This window comes from Lemur catta, chromosome 15, assembly GCF_020740605.2.
Source record: "Lemur catta isolate mLemCat1 chromosome 15, mLemCat1.pri, whole genome shotgun sequence".
In the NCBI taxonomy this organism is placed as follows: Eukaryota; Metazoa; Chordata; class Mammalia; order Primates; family Lemuridae; genus Lemur; species Lemur catta.
Window position 1 is genome coordinate 44,413,427 of NC_059142.1, and position 17,315 is coordinate 44,430,741.

The following is a 17,315-nucleotide window of genomic DNA, read 5'->3' on the forward strand; positions in this document are numbered from 1 at the left end:
AGTTCCTCTGTGGACTTTGTGACAGCTCTTTGGCCAGACAGAGCCCTTTCCTGCTCATATTCCAGACAGCACAGCTGCTGACCAGCCAGGTTCCAAGGGGGAGATGTGGAGTATCCTGAGGCCTAAACAACCATATGCCAGTCTTTGAGAACAGCTAATGACTTGGCTACAAACTGGTCTTTTTGGCTTATCATTCCACATACTCAAGACTACCACAGTGCCATTTTTTAAAGACATATGTCTGCACTGTGAATGGAATAAGAAAATAGACCCAATAAAGAACAGAAAAGCCTTATTTTTCTCCTCCCTTTCCTCATCATGTGAAGTCACACTGAAGAAAAACTGCCATGCTCCTTGAATTGTTTATGAAGCCAATAAAGGAGCCATACTGTTACTCTACTCCAGGCTGCAAGCACTTCCTGGAACTGTCAATGAGAACTTACATGGCTCAGAGGTTCAAAAACCACATGGTTTCCTAAAACACTCCCTGAGCACCCAGCTCCCTGCCTGATGGGTTCATGGCTCACAGATGAGTCTACTTAGGAGGTAAAGTATGGAGGATCACTCTCTAGGGCTGGGCCTCTGTATTAGAGATCTAGATCACAGGCAGGTGTTATAGCCTCCTGTATCAGTGAGGTTCTTTTAAAGGTTTCCTACCTGCCCTCAAGAACTGTATCATTATATCCTGTATAAAAACTAACTAAATAGGACCAGATGCACAGAAAATAACTCAAACCAGCTGACTAATCTCCCAAAATCAAACTATTTTCAAAAAGTGGCTCTTTCCACTTGCCCTAGAAATAGGTTCATAGACCTATTTTATAAAGAAACCAAGGCCTAGCTCCTGCATCACTTTAAAGTGATAGACTTGGAGGCAGAGTGCAAATCTGTAACTCAGCACCATGCCCATTTCTCCAACCCTCCACTTAGCACCCACCATTCTTCTACTCCCTTTGCATTCAGGAGGGGCAGCACTGTGTGAGCACTGGTCAGAGGAGAGCAGACTTGTTGTCAGACGTCAAGTTTCAAATCCTAAAAAAGATGGACCATTTGGCTTGTCCACTTTGGTGGGGAGAGGAAAATAAGCCTATAGAAAGCTGTAGTTTTTAGTAATTATTTTTCATCTTCTTAAAAGATCACTCCTATTAACCTCTGACTACATTTTTTTTAAAAAAGCAAGTAGCCGGGATTTCTTTTAAAAGGTAACTTCAGCAGGAGATGACAGGGTCAATACCAATTCATTGTCTAAATTTTCAGATAAAATCTATTGACTAATTCCTCGTTCATCTACTCATCCATTCATCCAACAGTTACTTATCACTGGCCTAGCACGTGGCAGGTGCTAATGATGCAAAGAACTCTAAGACCCTAGGGCATGGGTTGGCAAACTGGGCGAGAGACCTGTTTCTGTACAGTTTTATTGGAACACAACTATATCCTTTCATTTACATATTATCCATGGCTGCTCTCCAATGCAGAGCTATATGGTTGCAATAGAGACTGTATGGCCCACAAGCCTAAAATATTTACTATCTGGCCCTTTGAGAAAAAGGTTGCTGAGCCCTGTGTGGAGCCATAAGATGGCAAGAGCCTGCGCCCCTGAATCAGTATGTGTGGGAGGCCACTGACCCACCTGGAACACCCATAACAGACTGTTATGTGGACAAGAAAGAAACTTCTCATTTGTTACAATAACTAGTTTTATCTTAACTCATACATAAAGTAAAGCACAATGTTCAATAAGAAAATATAACAGAAGGTAAGTGCTCAAAGTTAGACTCCACTATACTTTCCTTTTCTTATCACAACATTTGAGTCCTAAAGTTACTGTCAATGCTGCTAAATGTTTTAAAGTGCTATAGTTTTTTAAATGGTTCCCAAGAGTATGATCTTCCATTCAGTAAAATTAATTAAGCCCAAAGAGCATTTGCATTTGAAATCTTTGACTTGCAGCAGATAACATGCCCTTCTAATCCTTTGTAGTGTCCCTTTCTAAATAGAGAATGTATTTAGCTAGGTTTCTAAAAACAGCCCCAAATACCAAACAAAAGACCTCAGGCTAAAATGTACTTTTCCTCATTTGTAAGGAAACTATTCTAAACTAGTTAAGGCTAAGAACAAAAAAGATTTTTTTTTCCAAAATGATCAGTTAGTCAAACATCAATTAGGAAGAATACTCAGAAAACTCATAAGGCAATCTAAGACAATTTGCTTAGATTAGAGGTATCAGTCTATGAAAGCATTGAAGTACTTGTTCTCTACAAGGAAAATTCAAATATATATTTCTCAGGCACTGTGGGCAAAACATCTTCCTTGAGAGAAAAGGTTGGCCCTCCTTGGCTCCACCATTCACTAGCTGTGTGACTTTGGGCAAGTAACTTAACCTCTCTGGGCCTCCATCCTCGTGAGCATATACCCTAACTGAAGAGGGTTGTGATGAGGATTGACTTAGATAATGTACCCAACATTTGGCCCACTCAGCATGACAGTGTTGCCTTTACTGTTTCAGTGATCGAAGCAACCAGACTGTGTCATAAAGTTAAAATACCATTCCACGGGCACCCTCTGTGTAGTTAGTAAACTCTCGACAGAGAGCAGTGATGGATCAACACTAAAGATTGACTGGATTAAAATCAGTATTTTCCCAAGACAAGTAAGTACTCAAATCGGTTTAAACTGAATGCCACAGTCAGTCATTAGGCATCGGAGTAAGCATAAGTACCATTTTTCTTTGCGAAAGTTGGTGATAACTCACTTAGAGGGCATGTACTTCAGGCAGTCACAGAACCATCCTATCAAGAGAAGCTTGGTAATCATGCATACTGAGTCACTTTTGCTCCACTTCATATATTAATGCTAAGGGTGTCATATCCTCAAGACTCAACACCAGCTTCTCTTAAAAAAGAAACAGTCTCATAACATATTGTCATGTGAAAGCAAAAAAGGGTCAGAAGGCAAAATATACAAGTCCATTAAATCAAAACAGACAAAAAGAGTGGGTGAGTATGCATGTGATGTATACACTCATAGATGCAGAAATTAAAATTTAAAAAAAAAAAAGCTAGGATATATACCAAATCATTAACTATAATTCCCATCCACTAGTGTGATAAAAAATGATTTTTTCTTTGAGTTTCTTGGGTTTTTTAAACATTGACCATGTGTTTCTTTTAAGCAAGGAAAAGAATTTATGAAATTTGAAAAACAAACTATTTTGGATTCTGAAAGAGTTCTTCCCCTTGTTTTTTGCAATAAAGAGAGATTATATGCCATTTTTGGAGCACTCTTATTTAAATAGAGGAGAGGAAAAACCTACTAATTTAACAAAGAAACCAAACAAGCTTTGAACTTGAAAAGCAGAAGATTAAAATCAATAATTAAGGTTCAAAACTGCTCAAGGGAAACTGAGTCCTCTTTTCCATACATCTCCTGTAACACATGGGCTCCTCCAGGCAGGTCTAGGCCTGAACTTTCTGCAGAGAGGTGTCATGGGAAAAGCAGGAAGAGGGCACACCAGGGCTCTAACTCCTAACTCCATTACTTAATGAAGTAGCAAAAGCCTTGGACACATGACCACCTTTTAGAATCTGTGTCTCCTCATGTGTAAAACTGGAAGCATCAAAACCCTATAGGTGATTGTGAAGTTGAATTAGATAACTTTTATAAAGCAGTGTTCTCTAAACTTTTCTGATTCCATGCCCTATCTATAAAAACATATGAAGTCAGCTCTCTGTACCCACAGTTTATGAATCTGTGGATTCAATCAATCACAGATCAAAAATATTTTTTAAAACTAAAATACAAATTAAAAAAATATAGTACAACCATTTACATAGCATTTGCATTGTATTAGGTATTATAAAAGTAATATATAGATGATTTAAAGTATATAGGAGGATGTGTGTAGGTTATATGCAAACACTACACCATTTTACATCAGGGGCTTGAGCAACCATGGACTTTGGTATCCTTGGGGGTCCTAGAACCCAATCCCCCATCGATACTGAGGGATGACCATATATAAATGTGTGCATATGACATACAAACTATATAAGCTACTTTTTTGTTGTGTGCTGTACTTTTATATTGTGTATATTATGAAACACATACAAGAAATTTTTAAAATATGCATAAATAAATATAAATAGAAGTCCTAGTATCTTCTTTGTGCCCGCTGATGGACTGTCCCAGGCACCCCTCAGGAGGCCCAAAGCCTGACATCTGACATGCACTGAAAGGTGATATCTCTTTCTCCAGCCCCTTCCCCACTGAGCAGAGGAAAAAGAAACACCAGCAGGGCCAACCACCAATGATGTGCCTTCTCTTTCTCCTTCCCTTCTCTTGCAATTCCGAGAATACTTATCCCTTCTCCAGGGTCTCAAGAATATTTAACTCTAACACATTCAGAAATAACAAATCTTCAGCAAGTAGCAAATGCCTGGCAAGTTTAGAGATAGACCAAAATAGAAACAGGACGTAACCATTACTCTCTAGAACCATGGAGTTCTCTGAAACACTACTTGGTAAATCTGTAAAACTTGAGCTAGAATGAGCTTAGGTACCTGGAGAATGAAGAAACCCCAAGGTCTTAAAAATACCACTTGTGCAAAAACCTTTAACAGCTAACCAAAAAACTTAAGATAGACTTAAAATAAGGCTGTATGTGAGGGTACGTGTACTAGCCAGCTGCTGGGGAGAGGCTTACCTTTAGTATTTCAGGTTCTTTGATAACCAGAGATTTTGTGTTCCAGTGTTGCAGATTTTTATGTAACTTGCGATATTTATGAGCACTTGGTGGTGTAAAAAACCAAATCATGCAAACTGCAGTCATGAATCCAAGGCCAATTCCCAGAAAGAGTCCACTCACATAGAGGGGGAGGGGAAGGATGAGGTACGCATAGACACACATTATAAAGAAGCCCAACATCTTCACCGGTAATTCCGGGTGCTGCATGGCCGAGTCCGCCTCGTCTTCACTGTCATGAGCCATCGTACCATCGTCCAGGAGCACCTCTGGCTTGAGAGAGATATCTGTTGTTTTATCAACTTTACTCTCCTCATCTATTTCCAAATCAAAGTCCTCAGTGTACAGTTCACAAAACTCTTCATCTTCTTTGCTCACTAAGGCAGACAAAGAACATTTCTCAAGAACTAGAGAGCTTGTCTTCAGGCCTAAATCCTTCAGACTGCTCCCCTGGGAACTTCTCAGTTCTGCCTCTCTTGCAGGCTCATCGGTGGATTTGGGGTGGTCACTTCTGGGGATGTTGGAATCACTTCCATAGCCGTCCCCCTCGGAGTCACCCTCCTCCTCCTTGATGCTGTAGTTGTTATTGCTTTCCAAGTGCCCATTCAAGCTGGACAGGTTGGAGAGTTCTGAAGCACTTGAAGATAAGGCTTTGGGCCTATGGCTGCCACTTTCTTCACCTATAATTTTACTAAGAAGCTGAAAAGGCTCATATATGACTTCTGAAAGGCGTCGTTTAGTGTCTTCAATTTTAGCCTCCATTTCGGGCACTTTAAAAAAGGAGCGAGTATCGGAGGGAGAAGTCAGTGGGGAAGAAGGTGCAGTTTTGGAATCTCCACCTGTGTTTCGAGGCTGTGTGAACTGCTTGAACAGGTGTAAATTCAGTTTGGAATCAGGTGGCTTGTAGGACACAGTATCTGACTCCTGCCGGGAAGTGTCTGTGGACAGAGACTTGACTAATGTTTTCATCAAGTGCCTGTGCCTTGGGGGATGTGGGGATTCTTTTGGCTCCACCTCAGTTGACAGGGACTTCACAAGGCTCATGAAGGGTTTTGCACTGGAAAGGGCGGAGGTTGAGGCACTGGATGAGAGGATAGGAGACTTGGAAGGAGAAGACAATGGAGAAGAAGAACTGGTTTTCTGCTCAGAAAGGGATGACACACTGGGAGAGCTAGCTAAGGGCCCCGATGAAGACGACCCTGGGGACAGAGCCAATGGCACTGTACTTAATATCTGTGCTGCCAGAGGAGGGGACTCCAACAGCTTTACAGTGTTCTCGGAGACGGGCAAAATGGCAGGGGCCTGGGACATGGACAGTCCATCTGCCAGGATGGGCAAGGCAGCAGGGCCAGCAGGGTCATGGCCGCCTTGGGGTTCAAAATAGAGGTCTTCCTTGGCTTCGAGCCCTGTTACAATGCTTTGGTCATCCAGCCCCTCCTCAAAGTACTGCCTGAACTCCTCCTCCTCTTCCTCCTCCTCCTCCCCGGATGCCGAGAAGTGAATGGCGATGGTATCTCGGGACACGGACCTCTGCACGTGCACTTTGGGGACTGATGGTTTTGGCATGTCAATGGTTTTCTCTGCATGGCGACCATTCAGACTTGTCATTGCCAGCTTCACAAGGGCTCAGGCTCTGTGAAAACAGTGAGAGAAGCAGAAGTCAGAGAGCAGTTTCTCTCCACAGGAGACATCATCGTTTGCAGAGGAGTCCAGATGAAGCTCAGTTTAAGTGGTGATTATGCTTTTACCTGGCAGATGTCCACTGTTTTTCACTTCAGTGGGTTTAATGGTTTAACTTTCACTAGATAAGCTCTAGTTAGGCATTCTCTTTTATGAGTAAACTACAGACCAGTGTTATAAATGCCATACAATCTTACTTCACAATACCTGAATAATCGTTTCCTGCCTTTTAAGTGGCTCATTTCGGTCAGCAGTTCTCTGATTTCAAGTCTTGAAATACCTAAACAATAGATGTTACCAGCATTACTTCAGAAGTCCAACAGGATGAAACGCATTATCCTGGTGATTTTGAGGATCTTGGAACAAAAATTTCACCAGCGGGTTTCTAGCTGTAAAGAGCTAACCCAGGAGGGGCACTGCTTCCACTACAATTGTCACAGCAATCCTAACAATTATGTGGCTTGGTCTCCCTCCAACACTCACACTATCTTGCCATTGCAAATAGGTAGCAAAGTATCCAAGTGTGGAAATCTGTAAACTCACTGCCACGGCCTGTTCGCTTCTTTATTCTCCAAATGGTAGGTACCACGAGGCCAGAGTATTTAGGCGGCCATGAACACACGGCCATGTTTTGGGGCTTCAGGATAAAGCAAACATATTTTAAACTAATCCAAGATTTAAATGGCAGGAAAATGAAGTTATCATTTCTGTGACCCACCACCAACCAATAACTCTAACAAGGGCTGTGGTGAGAGACATGGAAGCATAGCCCTCCTGGAGCTTAGTAGCTAGTAGCTCCTTTCTGGAGCTTAGCTGGAGAGAAGACAAAATGCCTGAAAAGCTGGGCAGCAAAATAAGATGCCAAGCCCACCTGTGACATCTAGTACCTTTCATCTCTCCTTATTCACTATGGCCCATGTACTGGGAACCAGGCATCATGACAGGCCTTACTAGATGGAAATTAACACCACATCCTGGACAGAGACCCCGTCAAAAGCGCCAAAACACAGAGTGGACTTCAGGAGTTCTGAAGAGAGTGAGACCAATGTGGGAGGTGGGACACCCACCCAGTCTTTGGAACTGATGGGTGGGTTGTGCTAAACGGGCATGATCAGGAGAAGGGAATGGACAAGGGCAAGAAGATGGCAGGGGCAGGGTGTGTGAGGCTACCTGGTTCTACTCTGCCCTCAGCACAGAGCGTGGATACGGGGAGCAGGGGAGGCTACTGGGACCAGACAGGCACTGTGGGGCAGTGGAAACAGCACCCACCCTGGGCCCATGAAATAGGGCTTCTGGTACATGCTCCTTTCCAGCTGACTCTGTGGGACCTTAAACAAGCGATGGGCTCTCGAGTCTCAGTATCTTCATCTGTAAAATGGGGCATCTAGGACAGGAGACTTGGAAAGAGAGGACAACAGGGAGGAAGAACTGGTTTTCTGCTCAGAAAGGAATGACACACTGGGAGAGCTAGTTAAGGGTCCTGACAAAGACAACCCTGGGGACTTAATACCTGTGCTATTGGAGCAGAGGACTTTGAACAAGCCATGGCCTCTCTGGGTCTCAGTATCTTCATCTGGGGCATCTAGAGCCTTTCCAGATCTAAACCCCTGCATGTTTGTGCTTACAGGTGGTTGCACACAACCCAACATAATACACTTTACAAGTAACCTACCATAGACAATCAACATTATGTTGCTTGCTTATTTATTTATTTTGAAGAGCTCCTACATTTAAGTCCTCTGCCAAATATTAATGTTCAAAATGCTGGTCACTGACGCTACCATCAGAAAAACATAAAACGGTGGGATGGGGTGGGAAACAGTGACCCTGGATCACGAGAAGGAGAAAATCCTTTAACGATGACAAGAATTACAGTCCAAGGACCCGGCCACAACATGGACACATCTGAAGCTATACATTTTCAGTACCAAATACTTGAGAGAAGTTACTTTCATTCAAACTTTCCCACAGATTTTTGCCCATGCTCATTCACGACCCTCAGGCTCTCCTATCTCCGCTGGATCCAGGAAAGGGAATGATTTCTATCCACCAACAAAGCAATTGAAATCCAGGAACTGGTGGCAGCTAGAAAAACAGAGTCTTGGGTCCAGGACAATTCTTCCCTGTTATCTTTCAGCTAACAGGGTTGTAGGTTTAGTAAGAAGAAAAATACCAGAAACAACATGTTTTTCATTTAACTGTCACCTAGTTTTATAAGGATAATTTAAAAAGAAAATTATAGCGGTAATTTTAAAAGAAAGTTTGGTACTTGATAATTCTCAGTAGGCTGAAAAATAAACTCATTTAAATTGCTTTAATAACATAAAGGATGATACGTAAGGCTCTGCTGTTCTAAAGCTGCTTCACTGGTAGCTGTGACTGCAAGTGAAGGCAATTGTTGGCACAAGGCCAAGTACAAAGTGCATAATTTTGAGGCTGAATGGACTGAGTAGTCCTCTGTAGCTGAAGGTGGGATGGCCTGGGAATCCAAGGGCAAAGTCAGGCTCAGTCCAAGGCCAAAGGGTGAAAACAGCAGTGCACCCAGAAGCCTGTGGTCTTAGCAGCAAGGCCAGGCCCCATGGAACAAAAAGCTGGCATTTGCTCAGGAAGCTGAGTTATTCTTTGTGCAGGGGCCACCAGTGGCCTGCTTGCCCAATCCTCTTCCACACAGTCAGGGTCCCTGACTTGCCTGTTACAGAGACCTCTGCTGACCTTTGACCAGACTGTCACAAGGTCTGTGTCAGCCAACAGGGCCCAAGCTGGGCCCCTTGGAGAGCTGGGTGCCAGGCAGCCAGGTGGGGGCCTACCATTGTCACTGTCTTTCCCAGGGCTCAAGCAGTTCAAGTAAATGACCCTAACTCCACACTGACCAAAGCCTGGCTCTCCTCCCCTATGTTTTTACTGAAATAAGCCATGTGAGGCTAGAATGCTAGAGCATCACTACTACTCTTTAAATACAAGAAAATCTCCAGGATTCTGTTTGTTCATCTGCAAAATGAGGAGGATTATAGATCAGATAAACAAAGGCTGCTTCTGGGACCAAAATTGCTGGATAATACAGTGTACTAGAACCAGAGTCCATGGTTTGGGTTCTAGACAAGCCATCAAATAGTCACAGCCTCCTCTTCCTGGGGACCACTCCAAGCCCCCTTCTCTCTGGCTGGCTGCCATGGCCAACAGAGCTGACCCTCCCCAGTCTCAGCCTGGCAGGACAGCTGAGGCCAAGAGGAAAGAGTGCCTGACTGATGCCTAGGGAGATTATGTGGTTTGTCCAAGGGCACAGCACTGAGTGACTATGGGAGGATCGTCAGACATGCGCTTCCTGACACTGAGGTCCAGACACCCTTCCGCCACAGGGGGCTGCCTCCTCAAGCATGTCACACATGCTCTTTATTCCTGCGTTGGCCCAGCCTTGGTACCTGCCCTCTCTGCTCCATCACAGACAGCTTGCCCAGAGCTAAGACCTTGGTTCTGAACAGCCAGCATGTGACCAGTCACACTGAGAAAAGAAGAGTCCTCATTATCCATCTGACAATCTGCCACCATAAAAAATGACCAGCCTCCTGCCCTCTACTTCTAGAAACTCAATTATACCCAAGCTCGAAAAATGAGACAAGCTTTTCTGTGGCCCTCGGGAAGTGAAATGCCAAAAAAGGAAATTTCCTCCTCAACAGCCTCTTTTTTCCAAAGCTGCCAGCAGACCACAAGACCTCAGGTTTTAACACTGACCCCTGCATCTTGTGAGGGGAGGGACTATAGTTCCCGTTGTCACTGCTCCCCTAGGTATGATTTCCTGCCAGAGATGTGTTTAAGCAAAAGTCTAACATGATCAAAGTGGTGCTAAAGATTAATCATACCCAGTTCCAGAAAGGATGGGGTGGCAGAGGCAATGTGGGAAAACAGTTCAGGGGTCTGGTGTCCGGGAAGGCAGGCTCCACTATCAGGCCCACCATTCTGCCAAACACAACTAACACTGAATACAATTTTTTTTTAAATCTTCTGAAAAACTCTGACCCTTTGGCAACTGAGCAAAGAATAACAAGGTGAAAACTAAGGAAAACGGGAAAACAGAGAGATGAGCTCTAAAGAAGCCACCTTGCCCACAAAGCACTGACCAATCCTAGCAGCAAATGGCACTTTCATTTTAATGACCTCATGAGCTGAAATCAACATCCAGGGGTGGTGGAGGTGAAGCACTAACTGGAAACTCTTCCTCAAGGAGCTGGGACCTCAGAGGAATACAGCTCCTACGTATCAGGGGAACCAGAGGCAAACCGGCCCTCACTTAGGTTGGAGGCCCAGGTCTGCCCACTCTGAGAGAACCAGGGAACCACAACCACAAACCTCCTTCAAGGTGGTCTTGGACCAGGAATACCCCCAGGGGCCCGGCAGAAGCAAACACAGATCCTCTTCCCACGAACGCACTTTCATCTGAAGCCTCAAGTTATTCCTAGAAATACTTTTTCAAACAGAAGGAACAGCAGGGCACATAATCGAAGGTAACCAAGCAGACAAGGAAACAAGACTGAGGACCAGCAGGAATAAAAGATAACAGAAAAACAAAGACTTCAGATAAAGGAATTATCAAGCCCAGACCAAAAAACAAGTATGCTTCAAGACGAGTTTATAATATCTACAAGGAGAATTACAGGCAAGCAGACCAGTTTGCAGCCTAAGCATGAGGTAAGAAATGCCTATTAGATGAGAGGGTTGGACATGGGGCTGGAAAAAAAGGACAGATGGAAAGAAATGGAAAAGAATAGAATAGGACCAGATAGAAGACGGGACGACTGAAGAAAACACAAGGCAGAGTTCAGATTGACTCAAGGCACTACAGACATGAGTCCAGCCTCTGTGAAGGCAGGCCGGGGAGATGAGGGAGTGTGGCAAGTACGTAATGGCCCCCAAAGACATCCACATCCCAATCCCTAAAACTGTGACTATGTTACTTCCCATGGCAAAAGGGATTTTGCAGACGTGATTAAGCATCTTGAGATGGGAAGATTATCCTGGATTACCTGGGTAGGCCCAAAGTAACCACACGGTCCTTAAAAGATGGAAGAGGAGGGCAGAAGACTCAGAGAAGATGTGAAATGGAAGCAGAGGTCAGAGTGACATGAAGAAGGGGCAGGCGTCAAGGAGTGTGGGCAGCCTATGGAATGGAAGAAAATATTTGAAATCATATATCTGATAAGGGGTTAATATTCAGAATATATAAAGAACTCTAACAACTCAACATAACAAGATAACCTGATTAAAAAATGGGCAAAGCATGTGAATAGACAATTCTCGAAAGATATTCGAATGGCCAACAAGTATATGGAAAGATGCTCAACATCACTAACTATTAGGAAAATGCAAATTAAAACCACAATGCACTTGACCAACCTCAAAAAAAAAAAAAACCAAAACACAATAAGACATCACCTCACACCCATTTGGATGGCTAAAATTAAGAAAAGAAGAAGGAAAAAAGTGCTGGCAAGTATGTAAAGAAACTGGAATCCTTGTGCACTGGTGGTGAGACTGTAAAATGGTACAAGGGTTAAGGAGGATCCTTAAAAAGTTAAAAATAGAACTACCATATAATCCTTCAATCCGACTTGTGGGTATATATCCAAAAGAACTGAAAGCAGGGTCTTGAAAAGATATGTGCATACTCATGTTCACAGAAGCATTATTCACAATAGCCAAGAGGTGGAAGCAGCTCAAGTGTCCATCAACGTGGTATATACTATATAAAAAATGGAATCTTATGCAGCCTTTAAATGGGGGAAAATCCTGTCATATGCTACTATATGGATGAACCATGAAGACAATATGCTAAGTGAAATAAGCTAGTTACAAAAGAAACAAATACTATATGATTCTACTTATATGAGGTTATCTAAAGTCGTCAAATTCATAGAAACGGAAAGAATGGTGGCTGCCAGGGGCTGAGGGGAGAAGGAAATGGGGAATTGTTGTTAATGGATACAGAGTTCAGTTTTGTAAGATGAAAAAGTCCTGGAAATTGACTGTACAACAATGTGAATATACGATACTAACACCATTGAACTCTACATTTAAAAATGGTTAAGACGGTAAAATTGGGCTATTGTGTATTTTATCATAATTAAAAATAAAATTAGGCCAGGCACGGTGGCTCATGCCTATAATCCCAGCACTCTGAGAGGCCAAGGCAAGAGGATCGCTTGAGGCCAGGAGCTGAAGACCAGCTTGGGCAACATAGTGAGACCCAGCCTCTACAAAAGAAATAGAAAAATTAGCCGGGCATGGTGGTACATGCCTGTAGTCCTAGCTACTTGGGAGGCTAAGGCAGGAGGCTAGCTTGAGCCCAGGAGTTTGAGGTTGCAGTGAGCTATGATCAGGCCACTGTACTCTAGCCTGGGCTATAGAGCGAGCCCCTGTCTCAAATAAATAAATAATATAAAATTAAAAAAATTTAGCTCTTCAAGACTTTACAATGAAATAATTTCATACTTCAAACTACTTATCATGCCAAATAAAACAATTCTATTCAAAAACCTTACACTAGGCCGGGCGCGGTGGCTCACGCCTGTAATCCTAGCTCTGGGAGGCTGAGGCGGGTGGATCGCTCGAGGTCAGGAGTTCGAGACCAGCCTGAGCAAGAGTGAGACCCCGTCTCTACTAAAAATAGAAAGAAATTATCTGGCCAACTAAAAAATATATATATACAAAAAATTAGCCGGGCATGGTGGCACATGCCTGTAGTCCCAGCTACTAGGGAGGCTGAGGCAGTAGTAGGATCGCTTGAGCCCAGGAGTCTGAGGTTGCTGTGAGCTAGGCTGATGCCACGGCACTCACTCTAGCCCGGGCAACAGAGCGAGACTCTGTCTCAAAAAAAAAAAAAAACAAAAACCTTACACTGTTCTTTAGTGTTCACAATATAGTGTGGTTAAGTTCTAAGACAATAGATATAAATGTATTTATGTTCCCATACTTTTAGCGGGGGGGAAAGCTACTTAGAGCCATACGCTCTCTGAACATTAGTCAGGTATGTTTCTGGAAAGCAGGGTGTCTCAAACTGCTCTGTCAAGGGGTCTTTCCTAAGGTCTCCACCATAATTCCCCATTAAGGTTACTATCCCGATAAAGAAGTTCATCTCTCTCACTAAGAGGGAAAATTCTCTCTCCAGAATTTACATAGCCTATTCTATCCAGTCTACAAATAAGAAACAAATCAATGCCTTCCATCTTACTTGAATTTATAAAAAACAAAGACCTCAAACAGGAGCTGAATGCCCTGCCTATCACGGACTCCATGAGCTATGAACATCAGTGGAATCAGAGTGAGAATACCAAACATCAATGAAGTTTATTTTATTTCTAGTCACCCAAAAAGGTTATCATCATTAATTAGGGCATGAAAAGCCAATCAACAATAAATCAGACTGTACAATGAAAAATGAGAACCATTTCAAGGTTCAATGTTGGCATTTATTAACTCAGAGATAATAACCTCTCTGAATCTGGTTTTTGTTTTTGCTTTTTTCTCTTTGGTCTAATTTTCTAATAATAACTGCCCTTCCTATCTCAGCTGTATTTGAAACAATTCAATCCTGTGGTCCTACAATCAGAGCCATAAAAAGAGAAGATAGTTCCTTCCAGGCCACTCAATTATCACCAACACATGTGCTTGGTCCTCCCCTACTAGGCCAAATACTAATGTGGCAATTATTATTATTTATTTCTAATTCATATACTAGAGTAGAGGAAGTACTGAAGGAAGGAAGGAGAGATGGGGGAAGGCGAGGAGGGAAGAAGGCAATTTTGACTGAAAATGGAACCAGCCTCCGGATATGTAGAGAGGGTAAATACAGCATCTTAAGAGGTAAGCCTGGTTTGGTATGTGCCTCATTTCTCAGGAACATCCCTAATGCATCAAGGTCATTATTAACATTCTTTGTCTTTGTAAAATTCATCCTGTTAGACATTTGCTGCCTCTGAATAAGCTTGCTTTTGGACATTTGATGTATGAGTACCATCTGCTAGGTTACACTATGTCAGTCAATAGTTTCAATCCAAAAACTTCTCTTGGCCGAGGAAAAAAGGCAAGCTGCATTCTATTGCAGAGGATGTCTTAACACCTCTTATCTGTACATTTTTAATAGGTTTTGTAAAAAGGGGGGAAGAGGCTGTAAGACTGTATTTTTCTGCCTTGATGCCACAGAGGAAACAGTGAATCTGGTCAAAACCAACCACAGCAGGAAGCTCTGATTTAGTCTAAAAATCTCTCAAGTACAGCTTAATAGCTATCCCTTGATTCATTTAAATTCAGTGAAGCAGCTGAGAATTGCCAGCAGCCATTCTAATCTGTTAATACTCCACATCACAAACAAAAATCAATATTGACATCATAGATAATGAACTAGCTCTAGCCTTAGTTTCATCTCAAGAAAACAAAAAGAAAAAACAACTACTTTCAGCACTGGCAAGAAACTCAGAACTTCTTTCCCATTAGTTACTATTTAATAAGTTCCCAGGCCCACCACACTCAATGTCTCTTCCAACCCAGCAGGGTCCTGTACCACTACCAACACAACACAGGATTTTTACCACTGAGAAACTAGCAGGCCCACCGCTAGGACCTTTTAACTTGCTACGAAGAAGGCCCACTCCGGCAAGAGTGTCACATTCCAGAGGAAAAAGGCATTCAAGGCTGGCCTGGTGGCTCATGCCTGTAATCCTAGCACTCTGGGAGGCCGAGGTGGGTGGATTGCTCAAGGTCAGGAGTTCGAGACCAGCCTGAGCAAGAGCGAGACCCCGTCGCTACTAAAAATAGAAAGAAATTATCTGGCCAACTAAAAATATATATATAGAAAAAATTAGCCGGGCATGGTGGCGCATGCCTGTAGTCCCAGCTACTGGGGAGGCTGAGGCAGTAGGATCACTTAAGCCCAGAAGTTTGAGGTTGCTGTGAGCTAGGCTGATGCCACGGCACTCACTCTAGCCCGGGCAACACAGCGAGACTCTGTCTTAAAAAAAAAAAGGCATTCAAAAGCATCACATCAATACAATCAAAATTTTGCTTTACAGATTGCTAAATTGTTCCCTTAATAAAATCAAATTCAACTCACAGTAACTCATTTAAAACCAGGTCATGCCTCCAGTACAACCACACAAGGCCTGTGGAGGTTTATAAAAGATAATTTGGTGCCATCCACCAGTGGAAACTCAAGGAGACAACAGATGGACATCGTAAAATGACATCTATATGAGGGCCCCAAAACCTAGGTTAAGTAATGAAAACTCAGGACAGGTATGCCCAAATCAGATGGTGGTAATCAAGTAAAGAAGTCTGGAAATAACTTTTTCTTTTTTGACAGAAAAGCCATGTTTGTGACTTAGAAGAAGTAGAGCAAAGGATATCGCAGATAGGAAACGCCAGCACATGGAAAGGCACTGAGATGGGACAGGAAACAATTTGGTTAGCTACAGCAGACGGGCTTCACTGGGGGTTATATTTGAGTTCAGGGGCAGGGAATCAATTGTTCAAAAGTTTTAAAGGCTATGTGTTTGAATTTCCATTTAAATCTTAGGAAAGAGAACCACTGTAGGTTCTAGAGAAGTTTAAAACTAAGTGTAAGCATCTTTTCTTCAGGTGAACGAATGGCTGGAAGCCAGGAGAGTGCAGTGCTGAAAGCGGGAGGAAGAGGGGAGGTAGTGGCTGTGGTCACAAAACAGCACCTTTCAAAAGCTGATGCTCCTGGAGCAAAATGTTAACAACATTTTACGTTTGGGAAACGGTACATTCTGTTCCTTATTCAGTTTTTATTTTTGTAACCATTTTGAAAGTTTGAATTTATGTCCAATTTAAAAACAAAATGAAACAAAAGCAGCATTCCCTAACCAGTGTTTGGCTTTGGGTCTGTCATGTATGGCTCCCCTCCCACCCTTGCATTGTCTCCACCAGTGACAATTATCAAGCACGGTTATAGGTAGCAAGAGGAGGGAGCCAAAGTTTTATCATTCCTTAAATTTTTAAATGTTATTTTAAAATAATTATAGACACTGAGGAAGTTGCAAAAGTAGTACAGAGAGGTCCCAGGTACCTTTCACTCATCATTACTTAAATTTTAAAGGCAAACCTTTAAAGTCAAATTCCAAGTGGTTAGAAAATCAGATTCTAATTGCAAACCACTAGGTTCACCCCTGTAAGAAAAATGCATTTCAACTGACAGAGTAAAACTTCCCCTTATAAGGACTTTCAATAGCCTTTCTGAAGGTCTTCAATGGGCAAATTTATCAAAGCATCTTCAACAGATACTTCCCAAGTACATGAGCAGGAAATTCACCCAAAAGTTCAAATGGCCAATAAACCACCAAACACAAAAGCTCAATCTTACTAAAAACAACAAAGAATTGGAAACAAATCAATGAAATAATTTCTGTCACCAAACTCAATGATTAAAATATGTGTGATGCTGGCAAGGGCACAAATGAGACAAATCCTCTCCTTGCACTAGTGGTTAGAACGTAATTATTAAAGACTTTTCTGAAAACCAGTAAAATTAGAAACAAGAAAATTAGTAAAAACTTTCCTGTGGCATAAACAATGAAAACAATTGTGTAGGAACTACTAAGCACCACAACAATGTTCATACCCATACACACGCCAGGCTAAAAAGGGGGAGGGGCATTAATGTTAGTTTCCTCCATATAATAGGCTTATCAGTAATTTTTATTTGCTACTTTTAGGTATTTCCAAATACTTTTGCGATCTGGAGAAAAAATTATATGTAAATGCTTATCAATCTTTAAAATATTAGTCATTATCTTTGGAATATAAAATTGCCCTAGCCCATCCCCCACACCTTACCCACAAGAAAACTAAGGCATAGAAAGATTCATTTTTATACAATCAGGTC

General features: G+C 42.4%; 1 protein-coding gene across 2 annotated transcripts in view; it reads right to left on the minus strand.

The window, feature by feature from the left end:
• The window catches only part of TEX2 (testis expressed 2), a 105,902-nt gene that overhangs the window by 55,433 nt on the left and 33,154 nt on the right, over positions 1–17,315 (minus strand). For both annotated transcript variants that reach the window (XM_045525819.1, XM_045525821.1), the window contains exon 2: positions 4,706–6,377. In XM_045525819.1, the coding sequence (XP_045381775.1) occupies positions 4,706–6,352 (1,647 nt within the window). In that variant the 5' untranslated portion in view covers positions 6,353–6,377. The remainder of the gene's footprint in view (positions 1–4,705; positions 6,378–17,315) is intronic.